We start from the raw sequence: 23,466 nt of genomic DNA, 5'->3' as shown, positions 1-23,466 counted from the left end.
AGGCCATCATCATCACCATCATCAAGCTCTGGAAGTGCAGACCCTGCCCCAGCAGCCACTGTCACTATGTACAGACAGAGCAGCTCTGTCCCTGCTCCCTGCTCCAAGGGACGTTCTGAGCCAGCACAGCACAGGAGCCAAACAGGTGCCACTCCACAGCTCCTCCTTACTCTCCATTAGCAATGTTTCTGTTTTGCAGGTGTCACAGCTACCTCAGCACCCTCTGGAACGAGTAAATAAGGTATTTGGGTGGAATATACTCTGATATGCAAATGTACAGGAGAGCCCTGGGGAGGCTCCCACGGATACTGCAGCAGTGGAAGGAACCACGGCAGCTCTTTCTGACACAGCCTTTATTCACACACACATCTGCCCCAGGGCTTTGTTTTTGCAGTTTGGCTGGATGACAGATGCCACCTTCCCTCCTCTGCCCTGAAGCCCACGTCAGCCCAGACCCCACAGGAGAATGAAACCCCACTGAGGGCTGAAGCCGCCCTGGCTCAGCCCCACGGGAGCCACCGACACGATGCTGCAAGGAAGAGGTGAAGTGATAGATAGGGAGGAGCAAATGCTGCTGTGGTGCTGAGCACCCCTGGCCACCATGGGATGGGCTGTTTCACCAGAGTCTGAGCTGTGCCAGCTCGCCCAGAGCTGGGGGGGAAGTGGGCAGAGGCCCACCCTAAGGCACTGCAGTCACACACCCTCACCCAGGCAGCTGCACCCAACCCTCCACACCTTGGCAGGACATCAAGCAAGGACTGTACAAAACCCAGGGCACAGGATCAGTCCCCCTCTGCCTGGGTACCCTGGCTGTGGGATTGCCCACGGGCATCAGAGTGCGGTGGGCAACAAAACACACTTGGTGACCAGCTGCTGCTTCCTCAGAGTCCTTTGGTATCTTGATTTGGCCCCACAGTGTCCCAGGAGCATCCGTGGATCAGAGATGAAACACCAACCAAGCTGGGGAGACGTGGGAGCTCGTCCTGTAGTCCCAGGGGCTGCACATGGCAGTCCCAGAGCACACACGTGCCAGTCCCAGAGCACACACATGTCAGTCTCAGAGCACACACATGTCAGTCTCAGAGCACACACATGGCAGTCCCAGAGCACACACGTGCCAGTCCCAGAGCACACACATGCACTGCTCCACTGGCAGCAGATGGATGTGCAGCCTGGAGCCCTCTGCTCAGGTGGGCACAAGAGGGATGTGCTGTCCTGCAGCTCCCTGGTGCAATGATTTGGTGAAGTCAGAGCTAGGACAACTTGTCTTGAAAGGCTGGAGGAGAAGGGTCAGGTATTCTTCTTGGGCACTGATTGGTTCAAGTTTGTATCACAGTGAAGGCTGAGAAGTGGGGAAGAAACCTAAACCACCTTCCCTGAAAGGAGAAAGCTTCATTTGCCCACCTGGCTCAGGCTGGAGAGGACAGCCTCTCCTAGCCAGGCACATCCAATGCTCTGCTGCCCACAGAGGCTTCCATTGCTTGGTGGCAGACTTTGGGCCTTTGGCAGCAGCCAGGCTGGAGGCACACGGGGGCCCAGCCAGCCCCGTCCCGCCCGCCCGGGCTCGGCCCTGGAGCCCATCCTCAGACACAAGTAAAGGTAAAGAGAGACTAAGAGGCACTAATAACGCAGATATGGGGAGACTCAGGCTTGAGATCATCAAACCTGGCTCTGGATTTCTTCATCCAGCTGGAGAAGAGCCAAGTCCTGGCTTCAGATGTCCTGCAGCGAGTGGCCGGGGTCGCTGCGCTCCCGCTTCACCAGCGGCTCCCCCGCGCCCCGCGACTCCGAGTCGCTGCCCAGCTCACTCATGTCATCTGCAAGGGACAGGGCTCAGCATCACACTGGGGACCAGAGGGGAGGGAGGGGGAGGTTTGCTCCCCAACACAGCGGGATGAAAGAGCCAACGTGAGGTTCTCCCCCTCCCCGACCCGGGATTGCCCTTGGGGAGGGGAGTGGGGGTACCTTTGTCCAGCAGAGTTGGGGACAGGGATGTGAGGTCACCAAACTGAAAGAAAAAGGAGGGACAAGGTAAGTGAGGCTTATTGGAGACTCAAGGCACCAAACCTGCAAGCTGGCATCTAACCTGCAAGCAATTCTAACAACCAGCCTAAAGAGCTCAGGAGAAGCATCAGCAGTGAGGAGCAGAAAGCAAAAGCAGCCGCGTGTTTGGGGGACGAGCTCGTCACTCAGCCCCTGGGCAAACACCACACACAGCCATCCAGGGCAGGGCTCAGCAGGATTTCATCCACAACCAAATGCTGCCACAGGCCAAAGGATGATGCCTCTTCTCAAGGCCTCTGGCAACTGCTCAGTCACAGCAGCTCTTCACCCTTCCTGCTGAACACCCCACCTAAGCTGCAGGAGAGTGCTTGGCCTTGCAAGGCCACGGTGCCAAGTGTAACCAGAGAGCTAGGGGGACAGATTTGGTTCTGGAGGTGTGTTGTCTTCCTCTGTGATGAGGTCTGAAACACTAAACTGCTGTAACAATCATGCTGAAGTCATGGGAGGGGGAGAGCAGAAGGAGCTGAGGAGAGCAGGAGTTATAAAGGGAGAGATGGAAAGCCACGTTTCATCGTTGGCTGGGAAGAATCAGCCTCCTGCTGGAGAAGAGAAATACTGCAGGAGTTTAATGAAAGCAAAACCTGAGGCTAGGCTGGTGCTGGAGGCCACCCTCTGCCTGTCATGTTCCTTTGATATTGAAGCAGAGGCTTTGCAGGGAACGGGGAACCTGCAGCACTGCTGCCCTGGTGCAGCAGCACGTGCCTAAAGGGAGGAGAGCAAAAAGCACCCAAGTGGCTTTCTCTGGCTGCTCTATAGGTGGCTGATACCTAAATCTGTGCATTTCAGAATGAAAAGCTGGATGTGGCTTCAGCTGGGCAGGACAGGAGCTGCCTGTGAGCCAGGCACATGACCCCAAAGCCTCCCAACACCACAAACAACCCATCACTTCTCCACATCAAAACCAGAGACAGTGGCTGACTGTGCAGGGACCTCTGGGGCTGACAGAGGCCTGAAGAAGTTCCATGAGTGGCACCACTGAAAGTTGCAGGGAAAGTACCTTTGGACCTTGTTTTGCTTGGTTTAGTTTATGTGCTTGATGGGACTTTGCTGTCACAGGAACCCCAAAGTCAGGGTTGGCTCCCACAGGTTATGGAGGGAAGTGGGGAGGTTCCTTGCCTCCCTCCTCCAGGTCTCCAAAGCCCAGCTCAACTTCCCCCAAGCCCACAGGCTGAGGTATAAGTGAGCCAGGATGGAAGATGCTCAGGGAGGTGGATCCTTGTGCCAAGCACTCGAGGCACCTCAGTCAACCCTCTGGCTATAAAACCGTGTCCAGGGCACAGTGTGGCTGGTGACTCAGCTGTGTCTCCAAGCCCTGCTCAGCTTGGGGTTGATTCTGGAGAAGAAGCAATTCTCACCTCTCCCATGACAGCAATTGGTGTCTCCCCTGTCGCCTGGGCAACACGGTGCTCCACCAGGTAGAACATGTACTCGTCATAGAGCAGGCGGATGAGGTGGAAGGAGCCGAAGCTGGCGGCGCTGCGCAGGGTGAGGTCCCGAATCACCATGGAGCTGCAAAGCAAACCCAGAGCCTGTGGTTTACACTGCATCATGGCTGATGGCAATTCCTGACCCTGAAGGGACTGTGGGACATGGTGTTCTGTTTCTGTCTCTAACCCAAGAGTGGCAAAGCATTGTAAGAGAAGAGCTGATGGAGTAGCTTATCCCCATCCTGAAAGGCTCCAGGAGACACAGTCCTGGCACTGAGACAAGAGGAAAATGTGCTGCCCCAAGCTCTTGTCATCCACCTTTTAAATACTTGTGTCAACGAGGTGCCCCTGAGCTCAGGCTTCTCTTCTCCAGGCTGAGCAGCCCCAGGTCTCTCAGCCTTTCCTCCTCACACACATGTTCCAGCCCCTCAGCATCTTGGTGTCCCTGCCCTGGCCTCTCTCCAGCACTTCCCTGTCCCTCCTGAGCTGGGGAGCCCAGAACTGGACACAGGGCTCCAGATGAGGCCTCAGCAGGGCAGAGTTATTGTAAGAATAAGGAAATGTACCTATAGAAAGACCATTTCAGCAGGAACTGCCTGGCTGCCTTGGGGAAGCTGGGGCTGCCCTCGTGGTGCTTCAGGACTTGAGTAACAACATTATCCAGCCAACTTGCCCACTGGTCCAGAGAACTCTGCTGCTGCAGAGTGAGCTTGAAATCCTGCTCCAGCTTCTGTACCATGCCTTCCTCACACTGGCACACCCACGAGGCTTGCTCCTGCTCAGGAAGGAGAGATGACAGTTACTCATGCCAGGCCTGCACAGACATTACCTCCAAAACAAGGAATTTAGCTTCATTTCTAAGAGACAAGGACTCCACACCAGCCCTGAGCCATATCTCCTCTGCTCCATCCAGACCACAGGACAGTGTAACTGGGAGAACTGTGTTATTGGTGAGAGCACTACTTTTACAGTTCTTAAGCACCTTCTCCACTATTCCCAGTGGGATGGCCAACTCACCTGGAGAAGTAACACCAAAACTGTTAAATGCTTCATTTAATTGCTTCTTAGTATTGGAAGGAATCACAGAGTCACTTGGGTTGGCAAAGTCCTTGAAGCTGCTGCAGTCCTAGTCCTCCCCTCACCCTGCCCAGCCCAGCACTGACCCACAGCCCTCAGCACCTCAGCTCCAGGGCTTTGGGATCCCTCCAGGGCTGGGCACTCCCCCAGCTCCCTGGGCAGCCTGGCACAGGGGCTGACACCCCTCTCAGGGGAACAGTTCTGCCTCAGCTCCAATCTCAACCTCCCCTGGGGCAACTTGAAGCAGTTTCCTCTTGTCCTGTCATTCATTACTGGAGACAAGAGACCAGGCCTCCTGGCAGGGAGTTGCAGAGTGCTCCTGTCTCCCCTCAACCTCCTCTTAGGCTGAACACCCCCATTCCCTCAGCTGCTCCCCATCACACTCGTGTCCCCAGCTTCAGTGCCCACCTCTGGCCACACTCCAGCAAGAAGATGCTGCTTAGCAGCAGATAACCTCATGTCAGAACCCCAGTTCCAGACCAGGTGGGGTAGGAGGAGCCCCCCCAGGTTACCTGGACGTTGGCGAAGTCGACGCGGTTGAGGTCGCTGAGCATCTGGTTGATCTGGGAGGTGTTCTGCAGCACAGCACGAGCTGCCTGCGCCAAGTGGTTCAGGGACGTGTATCTCCGGAGGGTCTGAGCAAAGGCACTCACCACCCCCACCTGCAGGACAGCACAGGCCACTGTGAGCAGCGGGCTGGAAGGCAAACTCTCAGTGCTGAGCTCTTCCCGAGGCTGTGCTGGGTAACCTGCAGTTTCCAGCCACAGCACAGGCCAGCACTCCAGAGGAGCCCTTTGGCAGCACCTATTGCATCTTGCAAACCAGCTTCCTTTATGGAAACTGACAGGTTTTCACACTCTGCCTCCAGCAGAGACCAAGGAGGTGAGAACAGGCTGCAAGAATCCATGGGTTTAGGAGAGAGGGAGCAGGAGCCTCAGATTCAGCCTCTGCAATGCCCATCAGTCCAGGAGCTGCCCTGGGCTTTTATCCCAGTACAGAGACTTTCTCTCCCACCAAGTTTTATCCACAATTTCAGGACACAGGAAGAGCTCAATGGCCAGAGCATCATCAGCTTCTGACACAAAGGAACTGCCCTACCTGTCCTCCTGCTCCTTGCTGGCTTTGGTTCACAGTTACTCATCACACCAGGCTAGACTGGCCAAACCCCAGCAGAGATTTCCAGTCACTGTGGAAAGCTCACACACACACACAGAGCTCACACATACACACACACAGAGCTCAAACACACACACACAGAGCTGCCATCCCTGACCTGCACCGTGCTCCCTCTGCTTACCTTGGTCTGCACAACGTGGGGGGGAAATTCACTCATGGCATTCATCAGCCACCCTTCCAGGCTCTTGGCAAAGTTCCGAATGGCCTGTGTGAGTGTGCCTGCAAAGAAGTCTGCAGAGTTAGAAAAGCTGCCTGGATCATCTTTGGACACCACTTTCTAGTTTAGGACCCTGTGGAAGGCACAGCCTCTGACCTGGTTAGCTGTGATCTCGATTTAGCATCAAGGAAATCTGCTGGCTCCTGAGATGCAGTCACATTGTCCTTATTCTTGTTCTCTAATGTTGTTACTAAACCTTTTCTTCTTATTCCTATTCCTATTCCTACTCCTATTCTTCCTATTCCTGTTCTTCTGGAACATCTCTCTGATGAGGAAAGGCTGCAGGACCTGGGGCTGTTCAGCCTGGAGAAGAGAAGACTGAGGAGGGATCTCATTAACACAAGCAGTTAAAAGGTGGCTGTCAGGGGGATGGGGGGACACTTTTTCCTGCTGTCCCAGGTGACAGGACAAGGGGTGATGGACATAAGCTGGAACACATAAAGTTCCACTTGAACCCAAGGAGCAAGTCCTTTGGTGCTGAGGTGAGGGAGCCCTGGCCCAGGCTGCCCAGGGAGGGTGTGGAGGCTCCTCAGGAGGTTTCCAACCCCACCTGGACACGTTCCTGTGCCCCCTGAGCCAGGGGAAGCTGCTGGAGCAGGGGCTGGGGCAGCTCTGCAGGGCCCTTCCAGGCCCCACCATTCTATGATCCTTCTAGTCCTAGTCCTAGTGCTGTTGTCACAATAGCTTAGATTGTATTCAAAACAAAAACCTCTGCATCAGTTTCTGCAATGGAAACCTTTGTGGCAGGTGGTAGCCAGAGGCAGCAACTAAGGGATTGCTGTTTGTCAGACACACCCTGTGACTCAGCCCAGCAAGGTGCAGGAGCTGAGCAGGGTTTGGGACCAACCATGGTGAGATCACAGTGCAGGACACTCACTGGGCACCGGCCTGAGCACGTCTGGGATGAGAATCTCCACCAGAGCCTGGTACAAGATGTGATCGCAGCTTCTCATCCATTTCAGGATGGGCTCGTATTTGCACAGCGTGATCAGCTTATCTTTTGGGAGAGTCCCTTCGTGCTCTTCTTCACTGCAGGAGGAGGAGGAGGGAGGCAGCATTAGCAGCAGGTTTGCACTCAGTCTATTTACCCTTCCTCTAGATTTCTAACCCCAGTTTTCAGCAGGAAAATAGCTGCTTCCTCCAAAAGGAAACGTCTGATCATTTGTACAAGTCTTGTCTGACTGAGCAAGAGCCTCTCCATCCACAGGGTCAGAGCTCTGACCAGTTTTCCCTCAGCTCTGCATCTCCTGGTGCCTGTCTGCCTGCCTTTGCCTCAGCTCTGCCTTTGGCCTTGGTTGCTTTTCACACTCCCATGTTCACGTGTACCTGGGAGTTCTACTTCAGTACAGACATTGCAGTAAGCAAATGCTCAGCTGATTCCTCCTAACCCTTCACACCCCTCCCCTCTGCTCTGAAACTCCTCAGCTGTTGCAGTAGGGATAAGAGATGTCATTTGTGCAGAGACAGATGCCACAAATGGTTTCAAGGTGTTTTACACCTTCAAATGCTGAATGTTCTCAGTGTCACAAGTGCTTTAATATGGTCATGACCACACCAAGCTCAGGCTCCAAGGAAAGCAGCTGCATCCCTGTAATGATTCTGCAGAGAGGTAAATACAAAGCAGTCCAAATGCCCAATGATGCTGAAAATGCCTTCTTAAGAGAAAAAAACCACCCAACTATGGAGGCTTCCGAGCTGAGCAGAGCACAGCAGCACACCTGGATGGCAGAGCAGCAGAGCCGTCACTAGATGGGGCTTTGGGACTCCAGAAGGATTGCCACAGCTTCTCGATGTAATGAAACTGAAGGTTCATCACAACATCCAAAGTCGCCTGTCAACAAAGAACACGAGTCAGGAGCTGCTCTGCCAGCACCTGGCCACACAGTGTGAGCATCAGCCTCATCTGCTGCCGTTGGCACTGAAGCCATTGACAAGAAAAGCCGCGGGAAGGGGATTGTTTTACAAATGAGCATAAGGTGAAACAGGGCAGAGGCTGAAGAGACTGACACAAAGCACAGTGTTTGAGCTGTAACTCAGGCATTCCCTGTCACATTCCTGCTTTTCACCAGAGCAGGGTATGAGAGGAGCAGGTGAATGTGTCCCACATCAAGTAACAGATCATTCCAAAGCATCACCTCACAGTGTCTCCTGTACAGAAGCTGCAGGGTTTTCACATCAGTCATGGTGACTCCTTCTTGTAAGAGGACAGTTCCTAGGTCAGGGGCTGGGAACTCGGGGAAGACGTGGGTTACATCTGGAGATAAAAAGAGATTGGGAAAGCTGGTGAGAGTTAGGAGCAATCCCAGTGAGTGCAAGGTGCTGCTGTTGCTGGTGGCTCTCTTGCATGTTCTGATTGGGGATGAAACCAGGAGAAATGAGACTGATCATCTAGTGCTTTCCCAGTTCATGCTGCTGGAGTGGGCAAAAAGCAGCCCATTTTATTCAGAGGGGAAGGGAAAATGCTTTCTCTTCCCCTGTAATAAAAGAAACGAGAACATCCTGTCTAAGAAGAAACCAACAGACCTGACAGCACAAGGAAAAAGCCTTCCTGTGGGTATAAGGATTAGCAAATGAACTTACAGCAGGTGTGACATTACCAGAGCTCGTTAGAAGATATAAAGAGACAGAGGTGTCTGTAATCTATAACACTGTAGGTTTCCTAGAAAAGCACACAAATGCAAAACAGATGGGGTTTGTTGGACAAGACCTTCCCTCTTCTGAAAGTCTGAAATTCAGTCCTGAGCTATCCAACACGTTCAAGCTGGCTCCTCACCTATGAACTGCTGATGGTGTTGGCTCTGAGCAGCGACCGATTGCTCCGGCGTGGCGTGAGGGTTGCTGTTGGCCCCGCTCTCTGCAGTGCCATCCATCTTCTGGGCTGCTCTGTACCTGCATGGAGAGTGTGGCTTGGGGTTTACACAGGCACGAGCCAACATGCACGTGGTCTTTGCAACACAGACACACAGACTTCTGCCTTCATCCCATAACACAGGAGGCTGCACCCAGGGTCAGCATTTTGAGGGATGACCATTGATGTCACCTCGACCGGAGGGTGAAGCTCAGAACCTGCTTTTGCAAAGCACTCCCCAGGAGAGAATGAAAGGGGTTAAGATGTTTGCTCAAGGTGACATCAAACACAGAAAGCAAGCAGCAGAGCTGCAGTGGGTGCCAGGGTGCAGGCTCTCAGCCTGGGGAGGTGACTTTTGCATTTGCTTTCTATTTGGGAGATGGAGAAATAAATTCTTCTGCATCTTCCTCACTCCAGCAAGAACCAGAAAGTGTCTGTGCTTCCAGGAGACAATTCCAAGCTCCTTTGCACATTGTTTTTTACATGAAAACTTACTCAGATGCAAGATTAACCACAGCACTATCTCACTTGTACTGCTGCACACAATAAAATGCCCCAAACTGAACCTAAAACCCACTTAAGCACAACACAAGCCCCCGAGTCCCTCACACTGATTTGCCACAAATAATTCCATAGCCAAGGTCATAAACAGTTTGGTCAGAGGGAGGCAGGGAAGAACTGCCCATAAGGTGGCATTCTCTGCATAGCAGCCACAATCCAGCTGATTGATGAATCAAGCCAGTGGCAAACAGGATAGACAGAAAAACACCATTTCACAGGCTCATAGTTTGAGTTGGGAGGGCCCTTTAAAGCCCCTCTAGCCCAAACCCCCTGCAGTGAGCAGGGACGTCTTCAACTTGAGCAGGTTGCTCAGAGCTCCATCCAACCTGACCTTGAATACAGGGATGGGGCATCTACCAGAATCGGTTTTGGACCTTTCCTCTACCCAGAGCAGTCAGGGACTTGCACCCTCTTCTTCCACAGCTCAGCTCTGGCACTTCAGGAACACTTGGGTATGAGCCATCCCCTTTGCTCCCAAGCCAGACCAAGTCTCTGGATGGGGTCTGCAGCTTTGTTTGGGAAAGGCTCCAAGATGAACAGCCCTACCTTTGCTTCTGGTGGATGGGCTGCTGCCTCATTGCCATGTACTGGGTGTCCTCCTGCAGTCGGTTCAGCGGAGACTCTGGCTTCAGACGGATCCCATAATAATGGTATTTGGAGTTTCCCCTGGAAGTAGCAGCATTGAAACTGCTTAGTCCAAGCCAGACAACACTGCAGCCCTGCAATTTACTCCTAGGCTTGTTTTGACAGTGCACCCTACTTCTTACAGCACACATGGGTTCACTGCCAAGCGCTATTCGAATGCCATCATCCCCTATAAAACTTAAACCCACATGTCACAAAGATCAGTGACATCCACATTTAAAGCCCAGCAAGGCTTGTGCCAAGTAACCCATGGTAACTGGAGAAGAGACAAGCATTACAATACAAAGTGTTATTAAACAGAATGACAAAGGCCTCAGGGGACACTTTGCTATTTGATGAGGTAAACCAAGGATTTGGGGTTTTTCATCCATAAAAACGAACTTGTATCTTTATCTAGACTGGGATAGAACAAGCCTGATTGAATAGTCAACTATGGTAAGAAAAACATCTTCTGCAGAGACCTGTGAGATCCCCTATGGCTTGTCTGCAATGAGCTGTGTTACCAAGCCTCTCACACCACTGATTCGTGGTGAGAAACCCAAGTTTTCCCTTCCAACACACAGAAATTACTTCAGTGCCTCAGAGCAGCGTTTGTTTTCCCCTCCAGACCTCAGAAGACAGACCTGTGCCTGCTCAGCAGGTTCTCAGTGTGCAGAAGTGGTAGGAAGTGGGGAGGTTTTGGTGAAATGCAGACTGCCACCAACCTGGTTCCCAGGCGCCGAGTCCTCAGCCCCATGAACACCGAGCGGATCAGCTTCCCGAAGGAAGCGGCGTTCACCGGGTCCAGCTTGTGCTCCTGGCAGTGCCTCAGGTAATGGTTGTAGAGGGAGCTCCTGGGAAGGCTGACACCTTCTGCTGTCTCATAGTTGTCCAACAACCACTGGAGCTTTATGTGTGGAAAGCACAGAGAAAGAAAGAGCACGTGAAAGTCTAAAGAGGGCCAGGCTGGGGCTGGCTCAAACAGCGGCAGCGCTTAAACGTCAGGAGAGCTCATCTGAGTGCTGCAGGTCACAGGGACTTAATGCTGGGTAATGAATCCATACAGGTTAATTCACACAGCTGCTGCCAGTTGCATTTTTATAAAAGGACCTCAAGTCAAGACCCTACATAAAACCACTGCCAGATACTGGCAAGAGCATTTCGAACACAGCCCAGCTGCCATCCCGGCGTCCACCTTGGGTACCTGCAGAGCCACAACACAGCTGGAAGAACTCGTGTTTTCCAAGGAGAAAGCTGTTGGCACACTGCCTGAGAGGAAGGCATTTTAGTGGAACCACATACACTGCAAAGTGTTTATTCATTTGAAGATTGGCAGGTCTGCCACTGTTCCCTTACCAACAACACCCACAGTTACCAAAGCAACCCGAACACCCCAGCAGGCCCAGCCAGGGTTTGTTCAGAGTTTACTGTCTGAACTTCTTCTGTCATTTCTGTTGACTCAAGTTTGCAATGAATATCAATTCTTTACACACAGCTGGCTGGAAAGGGCAGGTCTGGTACACAATGTCAGCACAGGGATTCAAATGCAAAGTGACAACCCCCACCCCAGTCTCCATCAGGCCCATTGACTTCAGCATCACCACAGTGAGTGTCAGATCGAGTGAATCTTTGAAGGAATTAGATGTAAGAATGGACTCAAATCGATAGGTTTGGTAAAAGCCCTTGCACTGTCCTCAGGGCCACCTGGGAATAACATTTTCAAGGCTTCCCTCTCCATGCAGACCTCCAAACCTGCTCCCCCAGAAGCAGCTGCATTCACACCAGAGCAGTGGCAAAACAGACTCAGGTGCTGGATGCCACAGTATGAGCCACAACATCTCCCCAGAACAATCAGCTCAAGCACACACTGTAATTAAGCCCAGATTAAGTGTAGATACCGGGGAGACTAAAGCATGCTCATGGATGGACAAGCTGGTCTTTGCTTAAGGCCTCTCCACTTGTAATCCAATATCAGGCTCCTTTCTACCATTGTCTCCTGGTGAAACTTGGGGGACTGAATTCACCACTCTACTTGAGGTTTATACCAAAATGACACCTCTGGCCCCTCACTCCATTGCCCTGTTCCCAGTTTATGTCTTTCATCTCCAACTTTGCCCTCACAAAACGCTTCTCAGCACCCACAAGTGTACATTCTGAGGTTGTCACTCACATATCCCAACTTCTGCTACATAAAATGAGATGGAGCCAAAGCTGTACCATTGAAAGGATTTCATCCTTAGTTGGGTTTGATCCTCACTGGTGGGGTGATGTGAGGAGCAGAACAGGCTTTGACTCTGTGTGAGCCCTGCTCAGCAATAACTAAAACATCTCTGCATTATCAGCAGTGTTTTCAGCACAAACCCAAAGCCCAGCCCCACACCAGCTCCTCTGAGGAAAAGGAACTCTACTCCAGCCCAAACCAGCTCATTATTTTGCTTTCAGCCTTGAGAAATCACAGTCACTTGCTGCTTCACTCTCTGGTTCTCATGCACAAGCCTGACAACAGCATGTCTCAGTCACACAAGCATTTGGGATAGGTTGTCCTCTGTCTGCTTTTTTTTGTGTTGTTTCTTTCAACATAAAGAGCTGGGTGAAGAGGGCAAAGGTTGTTCCTTTGCAGGACCTGAGAATGCCAACAGATCTGTCCCCAAATACAAAGCAAAAGGAAACCTGTTAGAATAAAGAAGTGCCACTTTGTGCACTGTGGCTCATCAGTGCAGAACTTGCCTCAGCCTGATCCAAAACACAACCAAGTCAAGGCAAGCCCAGAGACTTGAGCAGGACTTGAGATGTCACGGGAGCATGTGCTCACCGTTCAGCACTACGGCATGGGGGCCACAAAGCAGGGTGCAGGAGGCCCAGCAGAACAGGGGGAACTTCACACAAAGCAGGGCAGTTGTTGGCACAGCGAGGAGAGGCCTGGCAAGTGGATTTAGCAGAGCATTGTAACAGTGTTCTGGAGGCACAGAAAGAGGCAATAAAGCACTCACAGGAGCAGGCTCTTGGTACACACTGTCTAGGTGATATCTGTCATGATTCATGCCAAGTTATTGCTGGAGAACTGCAAGTGATCTTCCAGCCACCTTTCAATCCCAATGAAGAGAACACTCAAGTGTGTTTATGTAATTGCCAGCAATTTCCATTGCAAGGCAGATGAAATCAATAACCACAGGGCAGAGGCAGTTAACAGAACCCAGAGCATCTCAGAAACAAACATGAACATCATAGCACTTGGGTCTGGAGGATTCTTCTTTGGTGGGAACGGGCTGTTTTTGGGGCAACCCAGCAGAACCACAGGCTGCTTGGAATGGTTGTTGAATACACCAAACAGCTAGAAAATAATGCTGCTACCAAAGCAGGGAGAAGGTTGTAAATGCTGGTTGTAACTTACATGGCTGTTGAGCAAACTGCTTTTGTGTGATGTAATCCCTTCATGTTTGTGTAGGTTTTCAATCGCCATTTCAAGCTAAAGGAAATGTGCACAGAGGAAAAACAGAGGGGAAACAAAACAGAGAGAGAAAGGAAATCAGATAGTTAGCAACAGCCAGGATTATTATTTCTTTATTAATATTTGAATGATGAATGCCCTACACCAACAGGCTCGTGGAAACAAACAGAGGCAAACAGATGAGGCACAGTCCTGATGGGATGAAGCTGCAGAGATGTTATTGCACAGCATGCAAACTAAACACCACAGCCAGAATGCCTGGGAGGGGAAGGACAGAGACACAGGGGCTTTTGATCTGCCACTGGATGCATTGCCCAGGCAGAAAAGAGAAGCAATTTTCCTTCTCCTTTCCCCTTCATGCCTAGAGCAAAAACACAATGTGACAGATGGGCTGAGGCAGAGCAAAGGAGATTTGGTACAGAGAAGGTGCATTTTACCCAGACCTTTCCAGGAAAACTGGAAGCAGTGACTTTGGTTAGGGTTATTTCTTAACTTCTGGCAAAAAAACCCCTTAATGGCAACTCAATAAAGCAGAGGCAGAAGGCTGACACACAGGATGGATAAGCTGGAATGGGTCAGAGCTCTTTGCTACTGAAGAGAACTGCAAAGGGACTCTGAAGGAAGAAGACAGGTTTCAACTAAGAGAGCTTCTTCCCACCAAGACAGGCTGGAACATCTTGATGCTCATGTCCACTGATGTCAGAGCTTCTGCAAGCAGAGCCATGGTAAGGCAGCCTGGCCCATGAAGAGCCCTGTTGCTTCCCTTTCTCTAGCTCCTGCTCTCCACTCAGCCCAGCCATGGCTGCTGCCTTGTGCCTGGCCCTTCTCCTGGACCCTTCTTGTCTTCTCTGTTCTGCTCCTGGGGCTCCCTTGGCAGCCTCTGGCAGATGGCTGCTGATCCCACAGCTCTGGTGCCCCTGAGCACAAGCTTTTTAAAACCAAACCAAACCACCTCTAACCTCTCACATGGCAGAAGCACAAGCTGAGATGTTCTCAAACCCATTACCTGTGATCTCTAAGTGCAGGAAGGACAAGACAGCACATATTCAGGCAGTCAAACCTGCAGCCAGCAGCTATCTCTAGCATCTGTCCTCACTTGACATTCATGGTTGTACATTCATCTGCAGGCAGGAAGCATCTGCACAGAGATCTGTCAAAGGCCTCCTTCACAGACCAGCTAGCTCCCTGTACTCCAGCTTGCACTGACTCATGGCATGATGAAGATAAAAATTGAGATAAACCCAGCCATTTACAAAGCCAAGCTCTGTCAGAAAGGTGGGAGAACAGAACAAGCCAGATCTGACTCCTGAAGTGACATTCACCAACCAAAGACACAGTCTGTGCTGAATCCCCTTCTGAACCTGCCACCCTGTCCAAGCACCCCCAGCACTTGTCCTTTGCTCTCCAAACAGAAGTGCCACCACTGTGGCACTGCTCAAGAAGTTATCACTGAATTCAAAAGAGGGTCAGATGCAGAAGACTACGTGTCAGTGGGGGTGTTTGAGAACACAGCCTAGCAAACAGTGAGGAACCAAAGGCTGATTGCTGATGCAGCCTTCAGGAAATGAGTCAGTGATGGAGGGAGACACCATTTCCTTCCTCTGAGCAGAGAGCAGTGAGGTGCCAGTTGAGAAACAACTCTTGGGCAAGCACAGAATCGCTGCTTGGCCTTTTGGTAAGTGTCCCACCCAAACAGACACCATGCATCTGCAGGGAAAGCCTCACAAGCAGCCCTGCACAAAGGTGAGGAGCTCTGAGGACTCACTTAGAGGAAGTCTCAAGGATTTCCTCTCTTGGTATAATTGAATTGAAATGAAGATTAATAGTGCTCTGCTGACACAGATGTTTTCTGTGGTGGCCACTGACAGGACAAGAGGTAACAGGCACAAGCTGGAACACAAGAAGTTCCACTGAAACACAAGGAGAAGCTCCTTTGGTGCTCAGGGAGGGTCTGGAGGCTCCTCTCGGGAGGTTTCCAACCCCACCTGGACACGTTCCTGTGCCCCCTGATTTTGAAGTCTCAGAGCTCAACACCCTCCAAGCCTTCTCTCTTATCCATTCCTTGCAGCTGCCTCTCAGCTTACCAAGCCCTCACATTGCTCACACAGCCTTCCACTGTCTGTCCACCCATTCTGATGTGATTCAAAGCAGTTATTGTGGCTCTGCTCTGTCCCTGTCTGACTCTGGTCTGTGCAGGAAGAACTGAAAGCCACAGACATATCCTTATAGTCTCATTCAAGCACTATTTCACCCTCTTAAGCCACAGACATTTTGTGTTAAACCAGAAAGCTTCAGAAAGTTCATTCCTCCATGCAACAGAGTGAACCAATTGCAGATGCATTTTCAGAAAGCTAACTTCCTACATTCATTTTTTTACCAGTCAGCTTTATCTCTGCAAACAGCATCTGTCCATGGGCCATTTCTATCAATACATGTCCTCTTCAGGCTTTTTACATTGTGCCATCACCATGGAAATTAAAGAAATAAACCCCAAACCCAAGAGGAATGTTGTGTTGTGAGATGCAGTCCCACACAGGTGACAAGATCAGCAGCTACCTCCTTCAAAACAACAAGCCTGAGCAAAAAACAGAGGATGGTCCAAGGCTAGAATGTAACCATGAACACACACACACACACAATCCTTGCATAAGGATCAAACACACACACAATCCTTGCCCAAGGATCAAACCCCAGCTAATCCAGATGCATCTGTCATTTTCTCATCCACCCAAAGCTAAAGACTTTTCCCCTACTTCTACCTAAGGCAGAGCACATTTACCCCAGGAACAAAGGCAACCTTTCAGGAGACAAAGATTCAAAGAACACATGAAGTGTGTGTTCTAAATCTCTGTGGGAAAAGAAAGTCCAAGCTAAGCAGCCAGATTTTCAAGAGCACTCAGGAGGAAATGGCTCTTGCTTTCCTCCCTGGGTGCTGCTGTTCACACTTTAAGGCTGGCCCCACACACCATTCCATGCTTGTAATGATGTTTACATACATAAACACATGATCAGTCTGGAAAGGAGGGTGAGCAGTGGCCCAGAAAATGGACCCACCTGAGCAGCTGCTGCTTAGGGCTGCTGGACTCTCAGAGAGAAGCCCTGGTAACTTCTAGCTGCAGAAAGGCTGCTTTGGGTTAATAACAGTCGTATTCCCCCCTCCAAATGCCACAGAGCTGTTCAGCTGTGCTACTAACAACCTGACTCCTGCACTGACAGTTAGAGGGACATGATTAAAAAATAATTAGAGCTTCAAACCAATTCTGTTTTACCAGCATTACCCCTGCAGTACATTTACTGTAATATATGGCATGGACAGAATACACAATGGTGTAGGAGATACACACAAAGGCTGTTCAGTCACTGCATTTGGCACGATCAGCTTGACATGCATTAGGGTGGGCTAATTATGATAATGGATTTTTCAGGTCCCTTCATAATTAAGGTTACATTTGTGTACTTGTTCATCTGGGTTGAGCCAAGCCCTGTGTTCAGGTGTCATACTTCTGAGGAAAAGTAAATACAGACAATTCTTTTGAATTGAGAAACTCAAAGATTTTGCTCAGAGGAAAGGAAACCCAACACTTCCATGACTTTTCTCTTATCTGCACGTGGCATAGTTGCAATGATCCCCTTGGGAAGCTCGACAAGCCTCTGCCCACCAGCAACAGCCATCCCAAACGCCTGCTGGAGAACATATCCAGTACACCAGTGTCTATTCCGTCCCTTGCATTTGCATGGCACGTTATACAGACAGATACACAGTGCTAATGACAGCAAGTTTCATTTTCTGAAGGCTTTTCAGTTCCCTTGGATTAATTCCTGGCCCTTGAGCTGCAACATCTGCAGGGCTACATACCGTTGCTGGAGAGGAGCGTGAAGTATGTGACAGAGAATGTCTAGTGTTTTCCATCCCCCCATGAATGAGATAGGCTCCCGAGCCGGAGAGGATCGGACTTCCCCCAATGTCCATGGTGATGCCCACCATGTTGTGAGAGGGAATGGCTGGAGGAGAGGATGCCGCTGTAGTCACCTGAGCTCCACCTCCCTGCGCTTCGAAATAGGACGCGGCGCTGCTGGGGGCGTAAATCTGAGCTTCGGGGTTGTAGGAGTAGGCAGCTCGTCTGTGGAAGGAAGGACAGGGTCAGGAGGAGCTTGGGGAGTTAACCTCAGGGACGAGGCTTTCTGAAATCTGGGCCACCCTTGCACAAAAAGACTCGGTTCTGGGGGCGGTTGCTCCCTTGAAATGGAAGCCTGTGCTGTAAAAGTCATTCCTGACAGGAGGAGCCTTGGAGCAAAGGCCCAGAGCCACAGTGAGAGCAGAGAGCCCGGGAGCTGCTCTGCAGCCATTGCAGGTAACCTTGGTGCAGAAGGCTGAGAGCATCCCAGAGGGCAGCAGGGCATCAGGCCCAGAGCTGGAGGCACAGCAAGACAGGAGGAAGAGGAAACCTTACCAAAACCGCTTCTTCCTCCAGCAGTTATGGTCTGATTCCTAAAGCCCCCTCACCTCACCTCACATCTCACCTCACCTCACCTCACCTCACCACACAAGGAGCTGGGCAAAGGAAAAGACCAGACCCTTTTATGTAGGAGGAATCCCTGGAGCAAAAGACCCTCTCCATGAGGACAGCACCTCCTCCATGGCTGGGGTCTGCCTGAAACCACCCCCACGTACACACAGTTGTTCCTCCTCTTCTTCCTTTTACCAGGCAGCACCAGCAGAAGCACCAGGTTGGAAGGAGCAGCCTGGGAGGACTGAAGGGCTCAACCCAGCTGGGAGGGGGAAAGGGCTCTGCTCCAGTGTCATGGTTTGACCCCAGACAGCAACTAAGCCCCACACAGACACTTGGTCCCTCCCCCCTCTCCCAGGGGGATGGAGAGGAGAATGGAAAACAAGTAAAACTTGAGGGTTGGGATAAGAACAGTGTAATCACTACAATCAAAGATAGTAGTAACAAGACCAATAAAACAGTAATGCAAGTGTTAACTAAAAGAGGACTAAACCCCAAGAAAGGACAAGTGCTGCCCAATGCAATTGCTCATCACTCTGATGCAAACCTGAGCAGCCAACTGCCCCAGCCTGGGCATGACTCCTGTGGCATGGAGTAGCCCTTTGCTAGTTAGGGCCTGCTCTCCTGGCCATGCTCCCTCCCAGCTCCTTGTGCCCCTCCTCACTAGCAGAGCATGAGAAACTGAGAAGTCTTTCACTTAAGGTAAGTGCCACTTAGCAACAATTAAAACATGAGTGTGCTATCAATGTTGTTCTCACACTAAATCCAAAACACAGGGAGGAAATGAACTGTATCCCAACTGAAATGATGACATACAGCCTACAAGAGACTCTTACATGGTTCCATTGGTATAAACAGCTTCTCCTCCTTCCACATACTGGACCTGAGATGGATATACGTGCTGCACGGATTGCACCTGAAACAAGCAGCATAAACTCGAGTTATGGATGTGTTACTGCCTCAGAACAGCAGGAAAAATTGCCTATTACATCCTTAAACGACTTCCAACCACACCTTAACATTTAGACTTTCTTTTTCAAATAAAAATAAACCCCAAGCAAACACCCCCCCCCCCTCAGGAATCCCAAATCCCACTGCTCCATGAGCAGTGGAAACAATGGAGCTGGGTTTCCTCTGCACGCTCTCAGGGCTGTCCTCCACTGCCTAATAACGGTGAGATCATGCTGCAGCCTTCAGAGGAGGCTGACAGTGTCCATCTGCACCCCAGCCCTGGGTTTTAGTGAGCTGGGAGGGATGCAGTTGCCCTCTGACAAGGTTTTTGTTTCCTGAAACTGAGCAACCAAGTAAAAAATTGCTAGAGGAAAAAAGGCAAGAGAGTCAGAGTCAGTGTCCACAGGAAGCAGCACCACATGTGCCTGGTTTCTTAGGAAACAAGGACTGCAAAAGGCAAAGTTCAGGTAAATAAAAACACTGGCAGGGCTGTGTGTCACCTCCCCTTTGAGTGGAGCCACACACCGTCAGTCCATTTAGCTGTGTGATTAAAAACACCTTGACAAAGGAGGGCTGCTTGCACATGGCAATATAAAACTCTCATTAAACCTTCAAATATATGAAGGACAATTGCTACAGTGAAGATCTCTTCTGTACTTCAAATGTCTTGAGAGTTTCTTTTGCCATCAGTCTAAGAGAGATGGAAAAAGCTGCTCTCGCAGTGCTCTCCAGTTCTCTAATCGGATACAACTCTTTAGATGAGAGCAGGGATTTCCCTAAGCAGCCACCTGACACAGTTCCCAACGTTAGCTGAGACATGGGGGTCCCTGTGTGGTGTCTCACCCCAGAGATATTTACCTGTTGTGGAACCTGCTGAACTCTGGGCACAGAGATTTGCTGCATCTGCGCTCCTTTGGGAGCGGAGCCTGCTGCTTGGACCAAAACCCTCTGAAAGAAGAAGATACGGCAGTTAGGCATTCTCTTTCCATGGAAAGCTTGGAGGCTGTAAGCAGTGCACAATGGACACAGTATAAAGCCTTGTTTTCAAGTCAGGCCGTGGCAATGCCACCTCCACCAAAGTCTCAGCAAGATCCTTTCCTCTCTCCTGCTTTTTACCCATTTTCTGTCATTACTTTTACCAAATGACACATCTCCTGTGGCACAGCTGCCCAGCTCAGCTGCTTGTGTAGTTTGTCACTGCCTGTCTGGTTGCTCCCACTACCATCCAACCCAAAAACATGAATCATCCCCAACCTGTAAGATGAAGCCATCCTGCTCAAACAGCCTCTGCTCACACCGGAAGGCAGACCAGTGATCAGCACCACCAAAGGCTTCAGCCTCACACCAGTCACGCTGCCAATAGTTCATTCCTACTATTTTCTTTGTCCTCCTGGTGAGAAGGGAAGGCTCTAGATGTTCCTCTTCAGCAGCCTGCCACTGGGTCTTCCTTAATCCATGGAGTTCCACTCGATACTCTGTGTCATGATGCCAGCACTGGCAAGGGCTGGGCAGCTAATGTCATAATCCAAAGCTGATGGGCTTTTTTAATCTTCTTTAAGAGTTGTCACAGTCAAACCACACTAATGCCTGATGGTCCCTGCAAGGCTTGTCAGCAGTGACAGTGCCATCCACATGGTTACAAGAGGAGCAAAGAGCATCACCCCGAGAGATGGAAGATGGGAAGGCTGAGAGAGGACAGGGAGATGGCCAAGCATGCAGCAAGCCACATGCTCTGAATGTCCCTGTCTCCTGGTGAACTGAATGCTCCTACCAATTCCTACAATTGCTCCTTTTCATCAGCATCCAATGGCAGCTACTTCTGCTCTCTTGGGAGCTGGAGAAGGGTGTAGCTAAGTTACACCCACCCATCCTCTTATCCCTCCAGCTTCCTGCGACAGAAACTTCTTTTGATAGTTCCCCAAAAGGCATGAAAAGGAACCAGTTTTACTTAACCCTTCCCATTTTGCACTGGGCCATTTTCATTCATCAGCTGGAGATATCATTTCATTCCTATCAGGAGACTCCCCAAGTGCATCATGTTCATGTATATGAACAATGTAAAATGTCAGGATCCACGTGCCAAAGGAAGACACCAGCACATGGCTTCTCCACCCTGCACAGGCACTCCCCCACCTCTTCTACCTTGAGCTCGATACCTGATCTGCAGAGCTGCCTTTAAGGACTGTTTTGTTTTCTCCTGCTTATATTGACACATCAAATAGTGACAACAGGAAACTACACTGAAGCAAACACCAAACTGACCCGAGTGACCTTCTTGGGTAGCTAAGTTAAAATGTAAAGCCCGTGTTTGAATCCTGCATGTTCATACGGCTAACAACGTGAAACATCCATGGCCTGGAACACCAAGTCCAGCAACAGGCTCTCCCAGCTACCTCCACAAGCTCATTAACAGTCCTCTCCTTCATAGAAAAACGCTGGATTAAAATACATCTGCCAGTAAAACAAGTCTGTTCTCCATGGAAACACATCCCCAGCCGTGCATACGTTACCTGCTGCGACGCCGGCACTGGCTGCACTACCGGAGCTTGGGCTGATGCAGAAGGGTGAAGTGCCACAGAAGCTGCTGAGTCTGACCCGGCCTCTGAACTCTGCATGCTCACTGCTGGGAAGAGCAGAGGGGAGATCAGCAAGAGAACACACAGCTACACACTGCAGCAAAACACCCAAGGAACGAAAATCCCAGTGGAAGACGCAGGGGAAGGGTGAGGAAGGAAGGCAGCGACCTTCCTACACACAGCTCTCTCTTTAGTCTTGGAGCTAATTTTAATGCAGTATTATATTAAGAAAAAAAGAAAGTTGCACAATTGTTCCACAGAAGGAGAGGAAAGGAACAGAAAATGCACTTCTAAATATAACCAAAAAGTAGCATTGGAAAATGCTTGTGTCATAGTGAGGGTAACTTCAGGTCTGGAAGAGTAACAGCATATGTTTGAAAGGGTTTTTTCCTCCCCTCGGCCTTGCTGTGTGTAACTACTGAGAGAAAACCCCAAAATCCCACCTAAGCACGAGCCTGGAGCTTACCAAATGCTTTCATTTGGAAGGTGAGGTGGTCAATTGGGTTTATAATCACAACCAATAGTCAAACAGGACTATCAGAGGAACAGTGATTCACCATAAAGTCACCCTCTCAGGGAAACACCCTCCATCTGTGTCCCTGCCCAAAAATCTCAGCAGCCTCACCAAGGTCCCGAAACAGAGGCATGTGCTGCTGCCATGCTGGAGCAGGACCTCCTCCAGTCCTGCTCCCATGCTGCAGCCCTGTTTTATTTCTCTTCCCCATTCAGTATTTGAACTTTTTCCTCAACTTCGCACAAGTTACGAGGCAAAAGGGAGAAAGAGAAAGTGAAGGCCACCAGACCCTGTTCCTTTGCTGGCTCTTTGTGGTACAAGGAAGTGCAAGGGGGAGGTGAGGTGATAGAAGTTACCAGTTTATTCTCTTTCAGCCACTGAAACTCACTCCAAATATTGCGCTTCTTGACAAAACAGGGTTTTAAGTTTGTTTTTCCAGTCCTTGCTGACCTCATATTCCCATGCTACCCATTAGCAAATGACAACAATTACTCTCCCAGCTTCCCTGGAACCCCACAGTTTGCAAGTCATTTTCTCTTTCACATCCCCCTTCTTGCATCCAAGAGAAAAGAGCTAACACAGACCCTCACATAGTCACTGCTCCAAATACAGCTACCACAGTAGTTTAAGAAGCCAGAGACAAGGCAGAGGAATTAAATCACTTTTTATCAGCATTTGTGTCCCTTCATGGCCCTCAGCTCTGCCCAACCCCATTCCCTGAGGCTCCACTATAGAAGGGCAGCAGCTGCCTCTCCCCATCATGGCCTTTGCACAGTTTTTAGCCAAAACTTCTTTGTCAGAAGACACCAGTTGCAACAGCACTTGTGGCATCATGGAAATGAGATTAATTCTTGTGGTAGGGTCAGATCTTGGCATTTCAGGTCCATGGAAAGGTCTCTTTTCAAGTGTAGTTATAATCAGAGAAGGACACTTATAGATACTAGATCATAATTACAACCTACTCATCTCTGCTGATAAACTCTGTCTTCTGCTTTCACTCAATGCCCAAAAGAGGCAGAAAGGGTGGAAGACAAACTGTCTGCTGCCCAAATAAATCATCAACATGATTGTCAGAACTGTTACGAAACACAGGCTCTGTTGATGATGACAACCAAGCCAGACACAAAGACTCCAATGCAATCTGCATCTGGTACTTCCAGACAAGGTGGGCAGACACAGAAGTACTGGACTACAAAGGCACATGGACAAAACTTCTTCTTATTATGTTGTTTATCAGTGAAACATCCTGGAGAAAGAAGAATTCATTTCCCACTAAAGCCATCGTGTGCTTCCTGAGAACCAGAGACAGATAACGTGTGCCTCATCTGCTGGTGTTAATTGGTACTGATGAGAAGTTGACAATGTCAACAGAGTTCCTGTGCTCTGAGAAACCATGGCAAGGTGCTGCAAAGCTTTGCTGTTGTCCTGGGAGCACAGCTACCAAGTGAGCCAGAGCTCCAGAGGATGGATAAAGC

The 23,466-nt window shown here is 50.3% G+C and overlaps 1 protein-coding gene across 3 annotated transcripts in view; it reads right to left on the bottom strand.

Annotated features, from left to right (window-relative positions):
- Positions 1-63: 63 nt before the first annotated feature.
- RFX2 (regulatory factor X2) overlaps positions 64-23,466 on the bottom strand; it is a 41,757-nt gene continuing 18,354 nt past the window's right edge. Inside the window, exons 1-17 of one of the 3 annotated variants that reach the window (XM_062015232.1) lie at positions 20,156-20,294; positions 19,760-19,849; positions 18,787-18,866; positions 17,299-17,563; positions 10,720-10,901; positions 9,917-10,036; positions 8,735-8,850; positions 8,097-8,215; positions 7,680-7,792; positions 6,839-6,990; positions 5,866-5,963; positions 5,081-5,230; positions 4,058-4,266; positions 3,420-3,573; positions 1,966-2,008; positions 1,666-1,817; positions 64-1,376 (exon numbers count right to left, since the gene is read on the bottom strand). In XM_062015232.1, coding sequence (XP_061871216.1) covers positions 1,714-1,817; positions 1,966-2,008; positions 3,420-3,573; positions 4,058-4,266; positions 5,081-5,230; positions 5,866-5,963; positions 6,839-6,990; positions 7,680-7,792; positions 8,097-8,215; positions 8,735-8,850; positions 9,917-10,036; positions 10,720-10,901; positions 17,299-17,563; positions 18,787-18,866; positions 19,760-19,849; positions 20,156-20,269 — 2,109 coding nt within the window. In that variant the 5' untranslated portion in view covers positions 20,270-20,294 and the 3' untranslated portion in view covers positions 64-1,376; positions 1,666-1,713. Of the gene's footprint in view, positions 1,818-1,965; positions 2,009-3,419; positions 3,574-4,057; positions 4,267-5,080; positions 5,231-5,865; positions 5,964-6,838; positions 6,991-7,679; positions 7,793-8,096; positions 8,216-8,734; positions 8,851-9,916; positions 10,037-10,719; positions 10,902-17,298; positions 17,564-18,786; positions 18,867-19,759; positions 19,850-20,155; positions 20,295-21,411; positions 21,525-23,466 lie in introns of those variants that run through there. The other 2 variants (XM_062015233.1, XM_062015231.1) reach the window with 2 other exon arrangements.

The sequence above is a fragment of the Colius striatus genome, chromosome 25 (assembly GCF_028858725.1).
Source record: "Colius striatus isolate bColStr4 chromosome 25, bColStr4.1.hap1, whole genome shotgun sequence".
NCBI lineage: Eukaryota > Metazoa > Chordata > Aves > Coliiformes > Coliidae > Colius > Colius striatus.
This window is presented reverse-complemented; position numbering and strand designations above follow the sequence as displayed.